The sequence below is a fragment of the Stomoxys calcitrans genome, chromosome 5 (genome assembly GCF_963082655.1).
Source record: "Stomoxys calcitrans chromosome 5, idStoCalc2.1, whole genome shotgun sequence".
Lineage (NCBI taxonomy): Eukaryota > Metazoa > Arthropoda > Insecta > Diptera > Muscidae > Stomoxys > Stomoxys calcitrans.
The window spans coordinates 128989706-129004442 of record NC_081556.1 but is presented as its reverse complement, the minus strand read 5'-3'; the positions used below and the strand labels follow the sequence as shown (position 1 = coordinate 129004442).

Here is a 14737-nt window from a genome sequence, read left to right as displayed (position 1 = left end):
CACTTCCGGGACTACTTTTCTGGGGATTCACACCACACCTTAAATCCATGAACTACAACCCTGGGGACCTTCCCTCTCCCAGAATCCTCTTGAGAATATCGGACTCAAATAAAGTCTTTTAGAACGGGGTACATCCGACATCCAAACTTAAATGACCCTACATCCTCCAAGCGAACTCATAGCCAATAAAGATCATATGGGCCAGCTAGTACGATATACAACTTAGTACACAATACGTACTAAAACAACTTCTACCACAATAGTGGGTAAGCTTTACACAATTTTTTGTTTCATGCAAAGTTCTTTGTTCTTTGAATTTCCTGTTCATTCCTTTTTGTTGTTCTTACCTGTTATATAGATGAGACTTAAATTGTAGAGAGCATTATAGTTAAGCGGTGACAACCAAATAGCCTTCCTTAGAGATGAAATTCCCTGAAATAAAAATGAGTCCTTGAGTCATTTTAAAATCAAGGCTGTATATAAAGTCGTTGGTAATTGATTTTAAAGCGAATTATTGTCTAAGTTTCATACTAATCAAGTTGTGATGCCTGTTGCATTTCGCAACAGTGATCTGTGACACTATAAAGTATATGAATATTAGGGTGTCCCTAAAACCAAAAAGCTTTCTTTGGACTAAAAAGGTGATATGTGGAAAATTTCATGATTTTTGGGTAGGTTAGGTTAGGTCAGGTTGAAAAGATGTTACGGGTGTTAATCCGCCCATGCCACTATAGACATTAGAGTGTCCCAAAAAACAAAAAGTATTTTTTTAGAGTTCATATCCTTAATTTTTTCCCTTTTGATCAAAATAAGTAGCATACGATGCTCAAAGTTGGATGTATTGATATCTAAGGAATCCAGTTGAGTATTTTAGGTCCTAGCATGAAATTGGTAATCCAAGTATGTATTTATATGGAATTTATTACAAGACCACAAACTGTACCCTGCACCACTATTGTGGTTGTAATTAACTGTATAGTTCGACTAAGAAATTCCTGCTGCTTCGGCTTAGCCATTTGCGTATGTCCACATATCCTTTCTGTGCTCATAGTCCATCTGTCGTTTTTTGGAACTACGGCGCATTTGTTAGCCAATCAACACGAAATTTTGCATACATCACTTTTTTTTAGCACCAAGGACAAATGCTATCAACTTTGGTAAAAATCGGTCAGATTTAGGAGGTAAACTCGAAGAAAAACATCTATGTCAAGAATTCCGTGCTACTTCCAAATTCCCTAATTGTTTTCCCCAAAATTGGTTCATATTTGGTGTTGTGTCCCCACCTAAGTGCCGGTAAGCCGCAAAAGCTAGTCAATAACATGGGAAATGTTCCAACGCACAGTGGGAGAAAATTAAAAAAACTATTAAAAATATGCCGTATGAGAACGGGTAGAGATATCTCTTTGAAATTTGGAATGGTTAGAGCTGAGAGTCCAAGCGCAAAATTTCAAGCCCCTTGGAAGTCAGGGCGCCTTTTGGCAGGCCCTTAAATTTGGGAACTTCGGTATTTCGAAAAATTGCTCGGGCTGCCAAATCTTCATTTGTGGTCCGATTTAAAAAAAAGCCGCATGAGATCTACAATATCTCGTCTTTTTGTAAGATAACTTAAAGTTTTTTTCCTTGCATTTTTGACCGAGTCCTGCTTCGCACTTCGCAATTTATGAAGGCTTTTGTGGTTCGATTTGGATTCGTGACAAAATTAACAACGACTTTGCCACAAAAAAATATCCACATCTGATTTTTCAGTAAAGAGTTATATATTGGGTTGCCCAAAAAGTAATTGCGGATTTTTTAAAAGAAAGTAAATGCATTTTTAATGAGGCTTAGAATGAACTTTGATCAAATATACTTTTTTTACACTTTTTTCTAAAGCAAGCTAAAAGTAACAGCTGATAACTGACAGAAAAAAGAATGCAATTACAGAGTCACAAGCTGTGAAAAAATTTGTCAACGCCGACTATATGAAAAATCCGCAATTACTTTTTGGGCAACCCAATACAATAGATCGGAAGTCAAAAAATATGAAACGTGTATTTTTTGTATTTTTTGGTGAAAAAAAGTATTTGCTTTTTTTTAAGCTTTTTACATCTTAAGCGGAAGATCATTTTAATTTATAATTTTCATTTCTATTTTTCCTTCGAGACAAGCTCAATGATCGAATAATTTTTTTCCTGTTAAGTATTTCCATTGATTAGTCTTTATCGAAATAACTTGCTGAAAAAAACCTTTATTTTTTTGTGAAGGGGACATATTTTAGATGCGTTTTAAGTGAAATTTTAATAAGATATGTCAACTTAAATGGGTGCTATATGTATTGGGTTGCCCAAAAAGTAATTGCGGATTTTTTAAAAGAAAGTAAATGCATTTTTAATAAAACTTAGAATGAACTTTAATCAAATATACTTTTTTACACTTTTTTTCTAAAGCAAGCTAAAAGTAACAGCTGATAACTGACAGAAGAAAGAATGCAATTACAGAGTCACAAGCTGTGAAAAAATTTGTCAACGCCGACTATATGAAAAATCCGCAATTACTTTTTGGGCAACCCAATACTTCCATATAGGCAATTTTTTATTAAAAAAAATGGAAAAACCCCTTGAGTTCTCAAATTCCAAAGCCTCTAAACCCGTGCAAAAAAATGTTTGCACCTTACAATCGCATCGCATTTAAAAGCATTTTTGCCCGAAATAAGTATTTTGGGCATTTTTGTAAAAAAAAAATCGGGCAGAATTTATTTTTGGTATTTTAAGAAAATTTTTTCCTCCAATTTTTTGATTTTAATTTTCTCCTAATGTGCATCATTGCTGCGAGGTTAATCGTTAACCGATCGCACTAATATTTCGTATTTTGCTTATGGGGATCAAAAGGAAAAAAATTGTGGTTATGCTTTTTGCAAAAAAAAGTTCTGCCCTTTAGAATGGGACGGTCTAATGAACATACACCAAAGCTAGAAAATCGGCTTGTTGTGCGCTCTAGATACTACAAAAGTAACCTCGAAAAGAACATCTAAGTCAGGAATAATGTGTTACTTACAAAATCTCTAATTGTTTTCCATACCACGCCCCTACGATGGTTCATGTTTGGTATTGTGTCCCGCCCGGGTCTGTTGGCCACAAAAGCCGGGCAATGACATAGCAAATGTTCCAACGTCTCATAATCTTCCCCACATGGCCTGCACATTCTATCACTTGCTGCACCTATTTTATGTAAGTGAGCTCGTAGTCCAATATGTCCCGTTGTGATACCGAAAGCTATACTGACCTCCTTCTTATTTGCTGTCAGCAATAGTCTCGTCTTCTCACGATCCGGATCTCCCCATAGGGTTTTCGCCGTCCTACCGACCATTTCGTGGATCACACAATCAATTTTATTGACGGCTGTCCTATGTAGCGATAAAATGCCCTCCTGTGGCGTCCCTCAATTTATCCACCTGTTCCTTTGCATGTGGTTTATCCAGTCTCTAAGTACTCGTTCCACCTGGTACTGGTCCAAGAATTGGATCTATGTGTTGGTCCGCAAATTGTTAAAGCCCCCTCGATATCAATGCATACCACCAATGAGTACGTCTTGCATCGAAGGATTCTTCTATTTTAGGCACAACCTTATGCAGAGCAGTTTTCACCGACCACCCCTTGCGCAGGCATGCTGTTTGTATTTGAGCAGTTCGCTGGTTGTCCTACTCTTTACCATGGTATCCACAATACGTTCCATGTTTTGAGTAGAAAGGACGTAAGGCTTACAGGTCTGTAGGCCTATGGTGTCGCATAACTAGCCTTGCCGGGCTTGAGTATAAATATCACCTTTGCTTTCAGTCAGGCTTTCGGAGTATATGCCAGTTCTAGGCCCGCTGTGGAAATAGTGGCCAGATGGGGCGCCAGATAGTCGCCCTCCTTCTGTAGTAAAATTCAAATTTGCCCATAAACATTCCATTAAGGAACACGGGCAAATTTCTCAAATACCAATCAGTACTGTCTGATATTATTGCCGAATGCGAACGGCGTGCCGCAGTGCGACATCTCTTTGTGGAGAAGTTTGTACATGACTGTGAAGGTGAAGCCATCTATGCTTCACCGTATCCCTGTCTCATCACTCATTATTACCTAATAAATGCGGTCCCCAGCTTGACTTAAAAAAAAAACGACAGACTGATAAACGATATGGAAAGCAAGAGCTGACAGACGGACATGTATTTAAGTCTAAGCGTACACTACATCACATCCATAGTAGTAGCATAGGGTACGTTAATGTTTTACCATAAACGCCATATAAATGTGAATGAATTTCATGCGAGAACCTAAAATCCTTTAAAATGTATTGCATGCGAGTTCGAATGTCATGACGGCGCAGGTTATCATTAATCGATAGGAATAAAATGCAGGGTATGCTTCCCCTATTTGCAAACTAAAGTTTTCTTCTCCGAAGTGGGACAGTCTAATATATATATATGTTAACTATATCAGTGGTGTAGGGATATCCAAAGTTCGGTGCGGCCAAACTTAATTATTTTTATACCCTCCACCATAGGATGGGGGTATACTAATTTCGTCATTCTGTTTGTAACACCTCGAAATATGCGTCTAAGACCCCATAGAGTATATATATTCTTGATCGTCATTTTAAGTTGATCTAGCCATGTCCGTCCGTCTGTTCGTCCGTCTGTCTGTAGAAAGCACGCTTACTTTCGAAGGAGTAAAGCTAGCCGCTTGAAATTTTGCACAAATACTTTTTATTAGTGTAGGTCGGTTGGTATTGTAAATGGGCCAAATCGGTCCATGATTTGATATAGCTGCTGCCATATAAACCGATCTTGGGTCTTGACTTCTTGAGCCTCTAGAGGGCGCAATTCTTATCCGATTTTATTGAAATTTTGCACGTAGTGTTTTGGTAGTACTTCCAACAACTATGCAAACTATGGTTTAAATCGGTCCATGTTTTGATATAGCTGCCATATAAACCGATCTTGGGTCTTGACTTCTTGAGCCTCCAGAGGGCGCAATTCTCATCCGATTTAACTGAAATTTTGCATGTAGTGTTTTGGTATCACTTCCAACAACTGTGTTAAGTACGATTCAAATCGGCTCATAATCTGGTATAGCTGCCATATAAACCCATCGTGGATCTTGACATCTTGAGCCAATAGAGCGCGCAATTTTCATCCGATTTGGTAGAAATTTTGCAGGAGGCGTTTTTTGCTGTGCTAAGTATGGCGCAAATCGGTACATAACCTGATATAGCTGCCATATAAACCGATCTGGAATCTTGACTTCAGAAATTTTGTTCAACGGCTTCTCTCATGACCTTCAACATACGTGTCTAATATGGTCTGAAACGATCAATAGCTTGATACAGCTCCCATATAAACCTATCTCCCGATTTTGCTTCTTGAGCCCCTACAAGGCGCAACTCTTATCCGAATGAACAGAAATATTACACAATGGCTTCTACAAAGTTCAGCATTCATTTATGGTCCGAATCGGACTATAACTTGATTTAGCTCCAATAGCATAACAGTTCTTATTCAATATTCTATGTTAGTCTAAAAAGTGATACCGCGCATAGAACTAAACAAATGCGATCAATGGTGGAGGGTATATAAGATTCGGCCCGGCCGAACTTAGCACGCTCTTACTTGTTTTTATACCCTCCACCATAAGATGGGGGTATACTAATTTCGTCATTCTGATTGTAACTACTCGAAATATTCGTCTGAGACCCCATAAAGTATATATATTCTTGATCGTCGTGAAATTTTATGTCGATCTAGCCATGTCCGTCCGTCTGTCCGTCCGTCTGTCTGTCGAAAGTACGCTAACTTCCGAAGGAGTAAAGCTAGCCGCTTGAAATTTTGCACAAATACTTCTTATTAGTGTAGGTCGGTTGGTATTGTAAATGGGCCATATCGATCCATGTTTTGATATAGCTGCCATATAAACCGATCTTGGGTCTTGACTTCTTGAGCCTCTAGAGTGCGCAATTCTTATCCGATTGGGATGAAATTTTGACGACGTGTTTTGTTATTATATCGAACAACTGCAACGACGACGTGTTTTGTTATGACATCCAACAACTGTGCCAAGTATGGTTCAAATCGGTCCATAACCTGATATAGCTGCCATATAAACCGATCTTGGGTCTTGACTTCTTGAGCCTCTAGAGTGCGCAATTCTTATCCGATTGGAATGAAATTTTGCACGACGTGTTTTGTTATTTTATCGAACAACTGTGCCAAGTATGGTTCAAATCGGTCCATAACCTGATATAGCTGCCATATACACCGATCTGGGGTTTTGACTTCTTGAGCCTCTAGAGTGCGCAATTCTTATCCGATTGGAATGAAATTTTGCACGACGTGTTTTGTTACGATATCCAATAACTGTGCTAAGTATGGTTATAACCATAACCTTATATAGCTGTCATATAAACCGATCTTGGGTCTTGACTTCTTGAGCCTCTAGAGGGCGCAATTCTTATCCAATTTGAATTCTTATCCAATTGGCACGTAGTATTTTGTTATGATATCCAACAACTGTACCAAATATGGTTCAAATCGGTTCATAACCTGATAAAGCTGCCATATAAACCGATCTGGGATCTTGACTTCTTGAGCCTTTAGAGGTCGCAATTATTATCCGATTTGCCTGAAATTTTGTACGACGGATTCTCTCATGACCCTTAACATACGTGTTTATTATGGTCTGAATCGGTCTAAAGCCTGATACTGCTCCCATATAAATCGATCTCTCTATTTCACTTCTTGAACCCCCAAAGGGCGCAATTCTTATTCGAATTGGCTGACATTTTACACAGGTCTCCAACATATAATTTAATTGTGGTCCGAATCGGACCATACCTTGATATCGCTCTAATAGCAGAGCAAATCTTTTCTTATATCCTTTTTTTGCCTAAGAAGAGATGCCGGGAAAAGAACTCGACAAATGCGATCCATGGTGGAGGGTATATAAGATTCGGCCCGGCCGAACTTAGCACGCTGTTACTTGTTTTTATTACTTGTTTTTTTTTTTTGCATTATCCCTTTTTCCAATGTGTAAGAGCATAATTACCACTATAAGTTTCTGTTTCTTGAAGAAGCACAAGCCAATGTTATTCCATAACTCTGCAATGTCAGGCTCTATTGCAGCAATTTCCTTGTATTTTCCCAATGCTGCATCGATATCATTGCGTGACTGAAAGGGAAAGACAAATATAAACACTTCAGCAGAAGTACAAATTGAAAAGAAATACAGAAATACAAAGTTTAAATGCCATGATGTGTTATATAAAAATTGCAATAAGAATTACCTGAAATACCCATGATTATGGGAACTGATTCTATATATAATTAAAACAAAAAAATGTTTTTCTCTCATTTCCAAATGAAAAAGGTTTCTTGATAAGGATTCCATTTCAAATGGTTAGGCGATTAACTTGTCCCCTCAACTGTTTTTGGTTTAGTGCTCGAACATGCTTACCTGCAAAATGGCTGCAAATGCCATAAGACCTCTCAAGCAGTTTTTATCGAATTGTATGACTTCCAACAGGCGATCGAATGCCTTTTGTGTCTCATTTAGTTTTAAATGTAAAACTCCGATTTCCGTTAAAACATCAGTGTTTTCAGGTGCTAAACTGTTTGACAAAGAGAGGAGGAAGAAAATAATTGTTCATCAAGGATACATTCATCATAAAAATTATAAGGATTCGACCAATTTTAATGAAGCTCTTAACCCTTTTTTAGAGAAGGGATTATTTCTGAAGGCATTGTGTAACTAAAACACAAGGTAACCTTATATAAGGTGCAGATCGCAAATTACAACAGGTGATGCTAAGGGCAAAGAACTGACTGGACTCCCACGGCTTGCAACTTACGATGCAGAAGACGGAGTTGCTACTTCAAATGTGAAAAAACCCAGTGGAAGTGCATAAACGCATAGACGATGTACTGGTAAAGGCCAAGAGATCGGTCAAATATCTAGAGATCCGACTGGATACAAAGCAGAGCAAATAGGATACGCGACAACAAATGCCGCGAGGATAAAGGCTCAACTCACTGGACTAATAGCAGAAAAAGGTGAGCCTCTTCCGAGCAGGCGCCGACAGTTAATATAGGCTCTGCAATAGCATCCTCCTCTTTTGGGAGCGTAATATGGGATGTTTAGAAAGCCGAGCAAAATCCCTGTTCTCGGTACAGAGAATGACGGTTCTTAGAAGTGAGAAGAACTGGAATGCGGTGATGAGCTACCCCGAACAATTATTGCGTAAGAAGAAGATAAACCTGGACGCAGCGCCGTAGAGTATGAATGCGAAGGTCTGGATGCAGACACAACGAAGATGATATGGAATATCACCATATATGTAATCCCGCTTGAAGTAATGTGAAAACTGTTCCGATGTTTAATTAAACCTTCGGGGTGACATAGGGTTAGTTTTTAACCGGTACCGACGAGAGACGTACTCGAGAAAAGCATATTTCTTAACTTGTAATTCAAACTTGCTCATGAACTTTTCTTTAAGGAACGGGGGCAAACTTCTCACATATCAATGAGTGCTGTCCGATTCATGTTTAAGCTCAATGATAAGCGACGGCGAGTCCGAACGGCGTCTGCAGTGCGACACCTCTTTTACATAGCGTACTGACTCTCAACTTTCGCCAACATTAGAAGGGGACAACGTTCGCTGAAAATTTTGTCTGATGTTCTTGCTAGGATTCGAACCCAGGCGTTCAGTGTCATCGGCGGATAGTCTAAATTCTGCGCTACGGTGGCCTCCATCCTGACACACAATAAAAGTCAGGTCATTCCAAGACAGTTCTTTGCTTTGCGAAAGTAAATCAGCCCAAGAGAATCCCTGAAGTCGGCTGTCTTTGCGCAGTAAAGCACTCTGCTCGATATCGGTACTATACTGGCTCATAAAATGACACGCTGGGGTCAGACCGGCGTAACGTAGATTCTGGATGCTATTCTGGCAGCGTTAATGGTGCATATATATAAGCAGCACATTAGTGAAGGATATGATGAGGCTGAGAGAGAGTACGTGATGAGGCTCTTTCTTTTGAGCAGGGCTGGAGAGAGACACCATCGCCTGTAGGAAGATTTGTAAAAAACTGTTTGCCATTTAAGCTTTTAGGTCCTATCAAATATTTCTGGCATTAGTATACTTGGAGCAGCAGCACCCGGCTGAAGAACAATAAAGCAGCGGGGGCCGATGGATTGCCAGCTGAATTATCTAGAATCGGAAGCGCCACTCCTATGAGATGTATGTATCAGCACGTCGGCGCAGTCTGGCTATAAAGACGCTTATCTAAAGATTGGAACTTTAGCAAATGGGACGTAGCATTACAAGAAAGAAGACAACACAGCAGGGACGTAGCCATGGGGAGGGGGCTTTAATGCCCGAGCCCCCTGCAAAATTCCTACCTTTAAAATGCTAGCGTATTGATTTCTCCTGCGTGAGGCTTAAGAAGTCAAATCGAGAGATCGGTTTATATGGCAGTAATATCTGGATATAAACTGATTTTCGATAGATGTTGGAAGTTGTAACAAAACACGACGTGCAAATGTTCAGCCAAGTCGTCGAATTATTGCGCCCTTTAGAGGCTTAAGAAGCCCAACCACGAAATAGGATTATATGGGAGCTATATGAGTTTATTCACATATTTTGGATCATATTGGGCATGGATGTTGGAAATAATAATGAAACACCTTGTCGATAATATAAGCCAAATTGCTTGGTAAAAGCGCCCTCTAGGGGATCAAGAAGTCAAAACGGAAGATCGGTTTACATGGGAGCTATATCAGGTTATAGACCGATTTGAATCGTACTTAGTTTCAACGTTGAAAGTCGTAACTAAACAATTTGTCTAAAATTTCAACCAAATCGGGCAGTAATTCAAGAGGCTCAATTAGTTAAATCGGGAGATCGTTTGTATGACAGCTATATCAGGTAATAGACTGACTTAGACCATACTTGTCATAGGTGTTGAAGGTCTGAGCAAAACACTTCGTGAAAATTTCAGCCAAATTGGGAAGTAATTGCACCCTTGCACCCAAATCTGGATATCGGTTTATATGGGAGCATATTAGGTTATAGACCCATTTGAATCGTACTTGGCATTGTTGGAAGTCAAATTAAAACACCACTTGCAAATATTCAGCCAAATGGTGTAACATTTGCCATCTCTAGAGGCTCAAAAAATCAAATCGACATGGACGGACGGACAGATAGATGGAAGATCATCTGGACAATACCTAAGAAAGAAGAAAAATGGCGTTAAGTTCGGCTGGGCCGAACTTTGGATACCCACCACCTCGAGCATGTATGTAAACCACCATTCTTCCTCAATCCGGTGAGAAATGCATTATTTATGCACCCATAGCAGCTATATTGAAATATGACCCGATTTGGATCAAACTCGACACTGACATTGAGTGGTCTAATAATTACAAATCACTCTTCAATTTTGGTTCAATATTGGTCTTTTGGTAGCTATATATAGACCAATCTGAACCATATAGGGCGCGGATGTCGAAAAGCCTATCATAAGTCACTGTGTAAAATTTCATGGAAATCGGATAACAAATGCGCCTTTTATGGGCCCAAGACCCTAAATCGAGAGATCGGTCTGTATGGCAGCTATATCCAAATCTGGACTGATCTGAACCAAATTGAAAAGGGATATTGAAGGCGCTAACACAACTCACTGTTCCAAATTTCGGCGATATCGGACAATAAATGCGCCTTTTATGGGCCCAAGACCTTAAATCGAGAGATCGGTATACTGTATGGCAGCTATATCCAAATTTTGACCGATCTGGGCAAAATTGCAGAAAGATCGGGAGGCCTAACACAACTAACTGTTCCAAATTTCGGCGATATCGGTTTATGTGGCAGCTATATCCAATTCTTGACCTTGGCCAAATTGAAGAGGAATGTCGATTGGAAATCCTACACTAAAAAGGGGCTAACAAAACCGGGGCAGCGAAGCGGACCAACGCGATGCTAGTTTTTTTTTATTTTTAATTAACATGTTTTCAATAACTTTTTCATCTATGACGCTGACACTTGGGTTCGAATCCTGGCGAGATCATCAGGAAAAATTTTCAGCGGTGTTTATCCTCTCCCAATGCTGGTGACATTTGTAAGGTACTATGCCAAAGAGGTGTCGCACTGCGGCACGCCATTCGGTTTCGGCTATAAGAAGGTGGCCCCTTAGCATTGAGCTTAAAACTTGAATCGCACTGCACTCATTGATATGTGAGAAGTTTGCCCCTATTCCTTATTGGAATGTTCATGGGCAAATTTGCATTTGCAATTTCGCAATTTCTTCCCGTGTAGTCTCAATTGGGTAAAATTTTTCCTAAAAAAACTTCTCGCCATGCCGTTCGAACTCGGCTATAAAAAGGTGGTCCCTTATCATTGAGCTTAAACTTTATTGTCCGATTAAAGTTTAAGCCCAACGATAAGGGACCTCCCTTTTATAGCCGGAATGAATGTTCATGGGCAAATTTGCATTGCATATCCATACCTGGCAAAATGTCAGACTTAATTCCACTTTGTTTCCTATCCCATTGTGTTTTGTCGAGCTCTTTGTTTAGGGGGGGAGGGAAGGGGAAATAGATAGTTCTTTGAAGTGTCGTTACTTTGTCTGCGTAAAAATTTCATACATGTTTTCTTAAACAAAATGTCAACCACAAATTATTTTTAAGATTTCAGCAGAAATTCTGTCTGGAAAATAAATTTTCATTGAACTTTCAGTCGTATCCAATGCCAATGTCATCTTGCATCTTGTGGTAACTATCACAACTAACGTCGCATGCCTCATTAGCAGTTTAACATATGTATGTATGTATGTAGGCATGTGTGATTTCTGTGAATTCTCCCTTACTCATAATTGCCACCTTCTTCTATTTACAAAATTTACTTACAGCAGACAGGAATCCAAGACTTCGATGGCTTTGTGGTATTGCTTCTCTTTGCGTAAAATTTCAGCCAAACGTTGAAAACTTTCAATTTTTTTGCCAGTTTGTACGGCTTTTTGGAAATATGCCTTGGCCTCCTGTTCTTCTTTGTGTGCCATTTCCGGTTGATTGCGCGATGCGGCTGAACGCAACAGCAATTCACCGATGAAATGGAAAATTTCATGATCCAAACGTGTTGATAGCTCTTCGGCGTCACGGAATATAGCAAGGGATTGATTATAGCGGCCCATTATGAAGCTGTATGCGGTAGAGGAGGAGTCATAAAATGAGGAGAGCAATGAATTTCTGGAAATTCTCAGACATAGCACTTACAGCGTCTTTCCGATTTCTTTGTAAATTTCAATATTTTTTCCATTCAAATCCATGGCTTTTTGCAGATTGCGCAAAGCTTCGATGTTGTTGCCTTCCTCGCGCTCCATTAACCCCTGCAGAGATGAAATGCTTAACAAGACACCTTTCCTTATGACTAGAGTATCAAATGCCAAAGGCCACACCAAAGGTGGTGAAGTGTTGAATTTGGCTTACCTTAACGAAGTACAGGTACTCGGGATTCAAGTGTCGATAGAGCTCTCGTTCAATTAGTCTTTTGCAGCGGGCAAAATCTCTGCGGGCAAAGTAGATGTGCAACAGCCAATCGACATTGGTGCCAGCCGACATTGTGGGTACTGAGTTTTAAGGAGGATTTGTTGTAGTGATGGAGCACAAAAAAATAAAGGATAAGAATTTATGAATAAACAACGTTTTTAGATGTGAAAGAGCACTCAAAGCATTCCAAAGTCACACTTACTGTCCCTTACAACTTCTAGGGTGGGCAAAGATAATAAACGTCCATTACACACAACATGCTGTTCGTTCGCGTTTTCATATGCCATTGACGTTTGTTTGCTAAATTCGCAATTTAGGCTTCTCTCTCCTCTTTGACTTTTTCTCCTTTTGTTTTATGTGTTTTATTTTTTTGGGTTGAAGGAAGTTTTTCTATGTTTCTCTAATCCAAAATGTTTTACTCTACAATGCCTGGAGTTACCTAAGCAACCTTTCACTGGGAGTACTGACTAAAAACGGAAACAATTCACGGTTGAGAACATTGGGAGAGGGTGTCTTTTATTTTACTGTTGCCATTAGCATGGTGGTTGCCATGGTTATAACACTTTCAACGTGTCCTTTATGGATGTAAAGGCATTTTTTTCTTAATACATAATTTTTTCAAACGAATTTTTTAAGAGATTTTCTCTACAGTCCAAATATCAATAAAATTTTCTCCAAAGACAATATTTAAAAGAAATTATTCCCAAAGAAAACCCATTTAAGGCAATTTATTTTACAATAACAGTTTACAATAATATTTTTCTACAGTCCAAATTGTTCAATGAAATTTTCGCTACAAATAAAATTTTATTGACATTTTTTAAGACAAAATTTCTATAAAACTCCTCTAAAGGTAAAATTTCAATTCAAAATAATATTTTGATGAAAGAAAAAACTCTACAGTCCAAAATTCTATTAACTTTTTACTAAACAGTCCAAAGTTTGAATTTTTTTGAAGACAAAATTCTAATATAAATTTCTCTAAATTTTCTCTAAACACAAAATTTCAACAAAATTTTCTCTTAGCACAAAATTTCAACAAAATTTTCTCTAAACACAAAATATCAATAAAATTTTGTCTAAACACAAAATTTTATCTAAACACAAAATTTTAACAAAGTTTTCTCTAAACACAAAATTTTAATTAAATTTTCAAAATATTTCCTTTAACAGTAAATTTGAATTCAGTGCAAAAACAGCATTTTTTCTATAGTTTAAATTTGAATAAATAGTTCTCTACAGTACAAATGTAATTTTTTATATACAGTACATATTTGAATACAATTTTCTCTGATGACAAAATGTCAATGAAATTTTCTCCTAAGGGAAAAATATAATAAAAATTTCTCTACAGTCCGAAATTCAATATTTTTCTACAGTACAATTTTCATAGAACTATTTAAAATTTCGTTAAATATTTTTTTACAGTTCAAATTATGGTAAATCATTTTTCTACACTGCAAATTTCAAAGAAAATGTTTAAAAACAATTTTATATTTTTTTTGCCCTACACCATAGAATGGGGGGCATACTAATTTAGTCATTCCGTTTGTAACACATCGAAATATTGATCAGAGACCCAACAAAGTATATATATTCTTGTTCGACTTGACTTGACAGACGGACGGACATGTCTAAATCAACTTAGATTTAGACATGTCCGTCCGTCTGTCTGTTTGTCGAAAGCACGCTAACTTTAGCAGGAGTAAAGCTAGGCACTTGGAACCTTGGACAAATATTTCTTATAAGTGCAGTTCAGTTGGGATTGTAAATTGACTATATCGGGCCATGGTTTGATATTGCTGCCTTATAAACCGATCCTGGATCTTGATCTAGAGGGCGCAGTTCTTATCCGATTTAGCTGAAAGTTTGCATGAAATGCTGTGCCACGTATGTTCTGTATAGGTTCATAACCTGATTGTCATATAAACCGATCTTGGATTTTGACTTCTTGAGCTTCTAGAGGGTGCAGTACTTATCCGATTAATTTGAAAGTTTGCATGAAGTATTTTGTTCAAAGCTTGATATAGCTCCCATATAAACCGATCGTCCGATAATAATTCTTAAGCCTCTTGAGGACAAAATTCTTATCGAATTTGGCTGAAATCTTGTACAGTGACTTTTTTATGACTTTTATCATACCTGATATAGCTCCCATATAAACCCATCTCCCGATTTTA

At 38.3% G+C, this 14737-nt stretch overlaps 1 protein-coding gene across 1 annotated transcript in view; it reads right to left on the bottom strand.

Annotated features, from left to right (window-relative positions):
* LOC106080962 (Bardet-Biedl syndrome 4 protein homolog) overlaps positions 1–13026 on the bottom strand; it is a 75960-nt gene extending 62934 nt beyond the window's left edge. Inside the window, exons 1-7 of the mRNA XM_013242597.2 lie at positions 12760–13026; positions 12498–12637; positions 12285–12397; positions 11919–12209; positions 7470–7623; positions 7062–7184; positions 348–432 (exon numbers count right to left, since the gene is read on the bottom strand). Coding sequence (XP_013098051.2) covers positions 348–432; positions 7062–7184; positions 7470–7623; positions 11919–12209; positions 12285–12397; positions 12498–12637; positions 12760–12844 — 991 coding nt within the window. The 5' untranslated portion in view covers positions 12845–13026. The remainder of the gene's footprint in view (positions 1–347; positions 433–7061; positions 7185–7469; positions 7624–11918; positions 12210–12284; positions 12398–12497; positions 12638–12759) is intronic.
* Positions 13027–14737: the final 1711 nt, after the last annotated feature.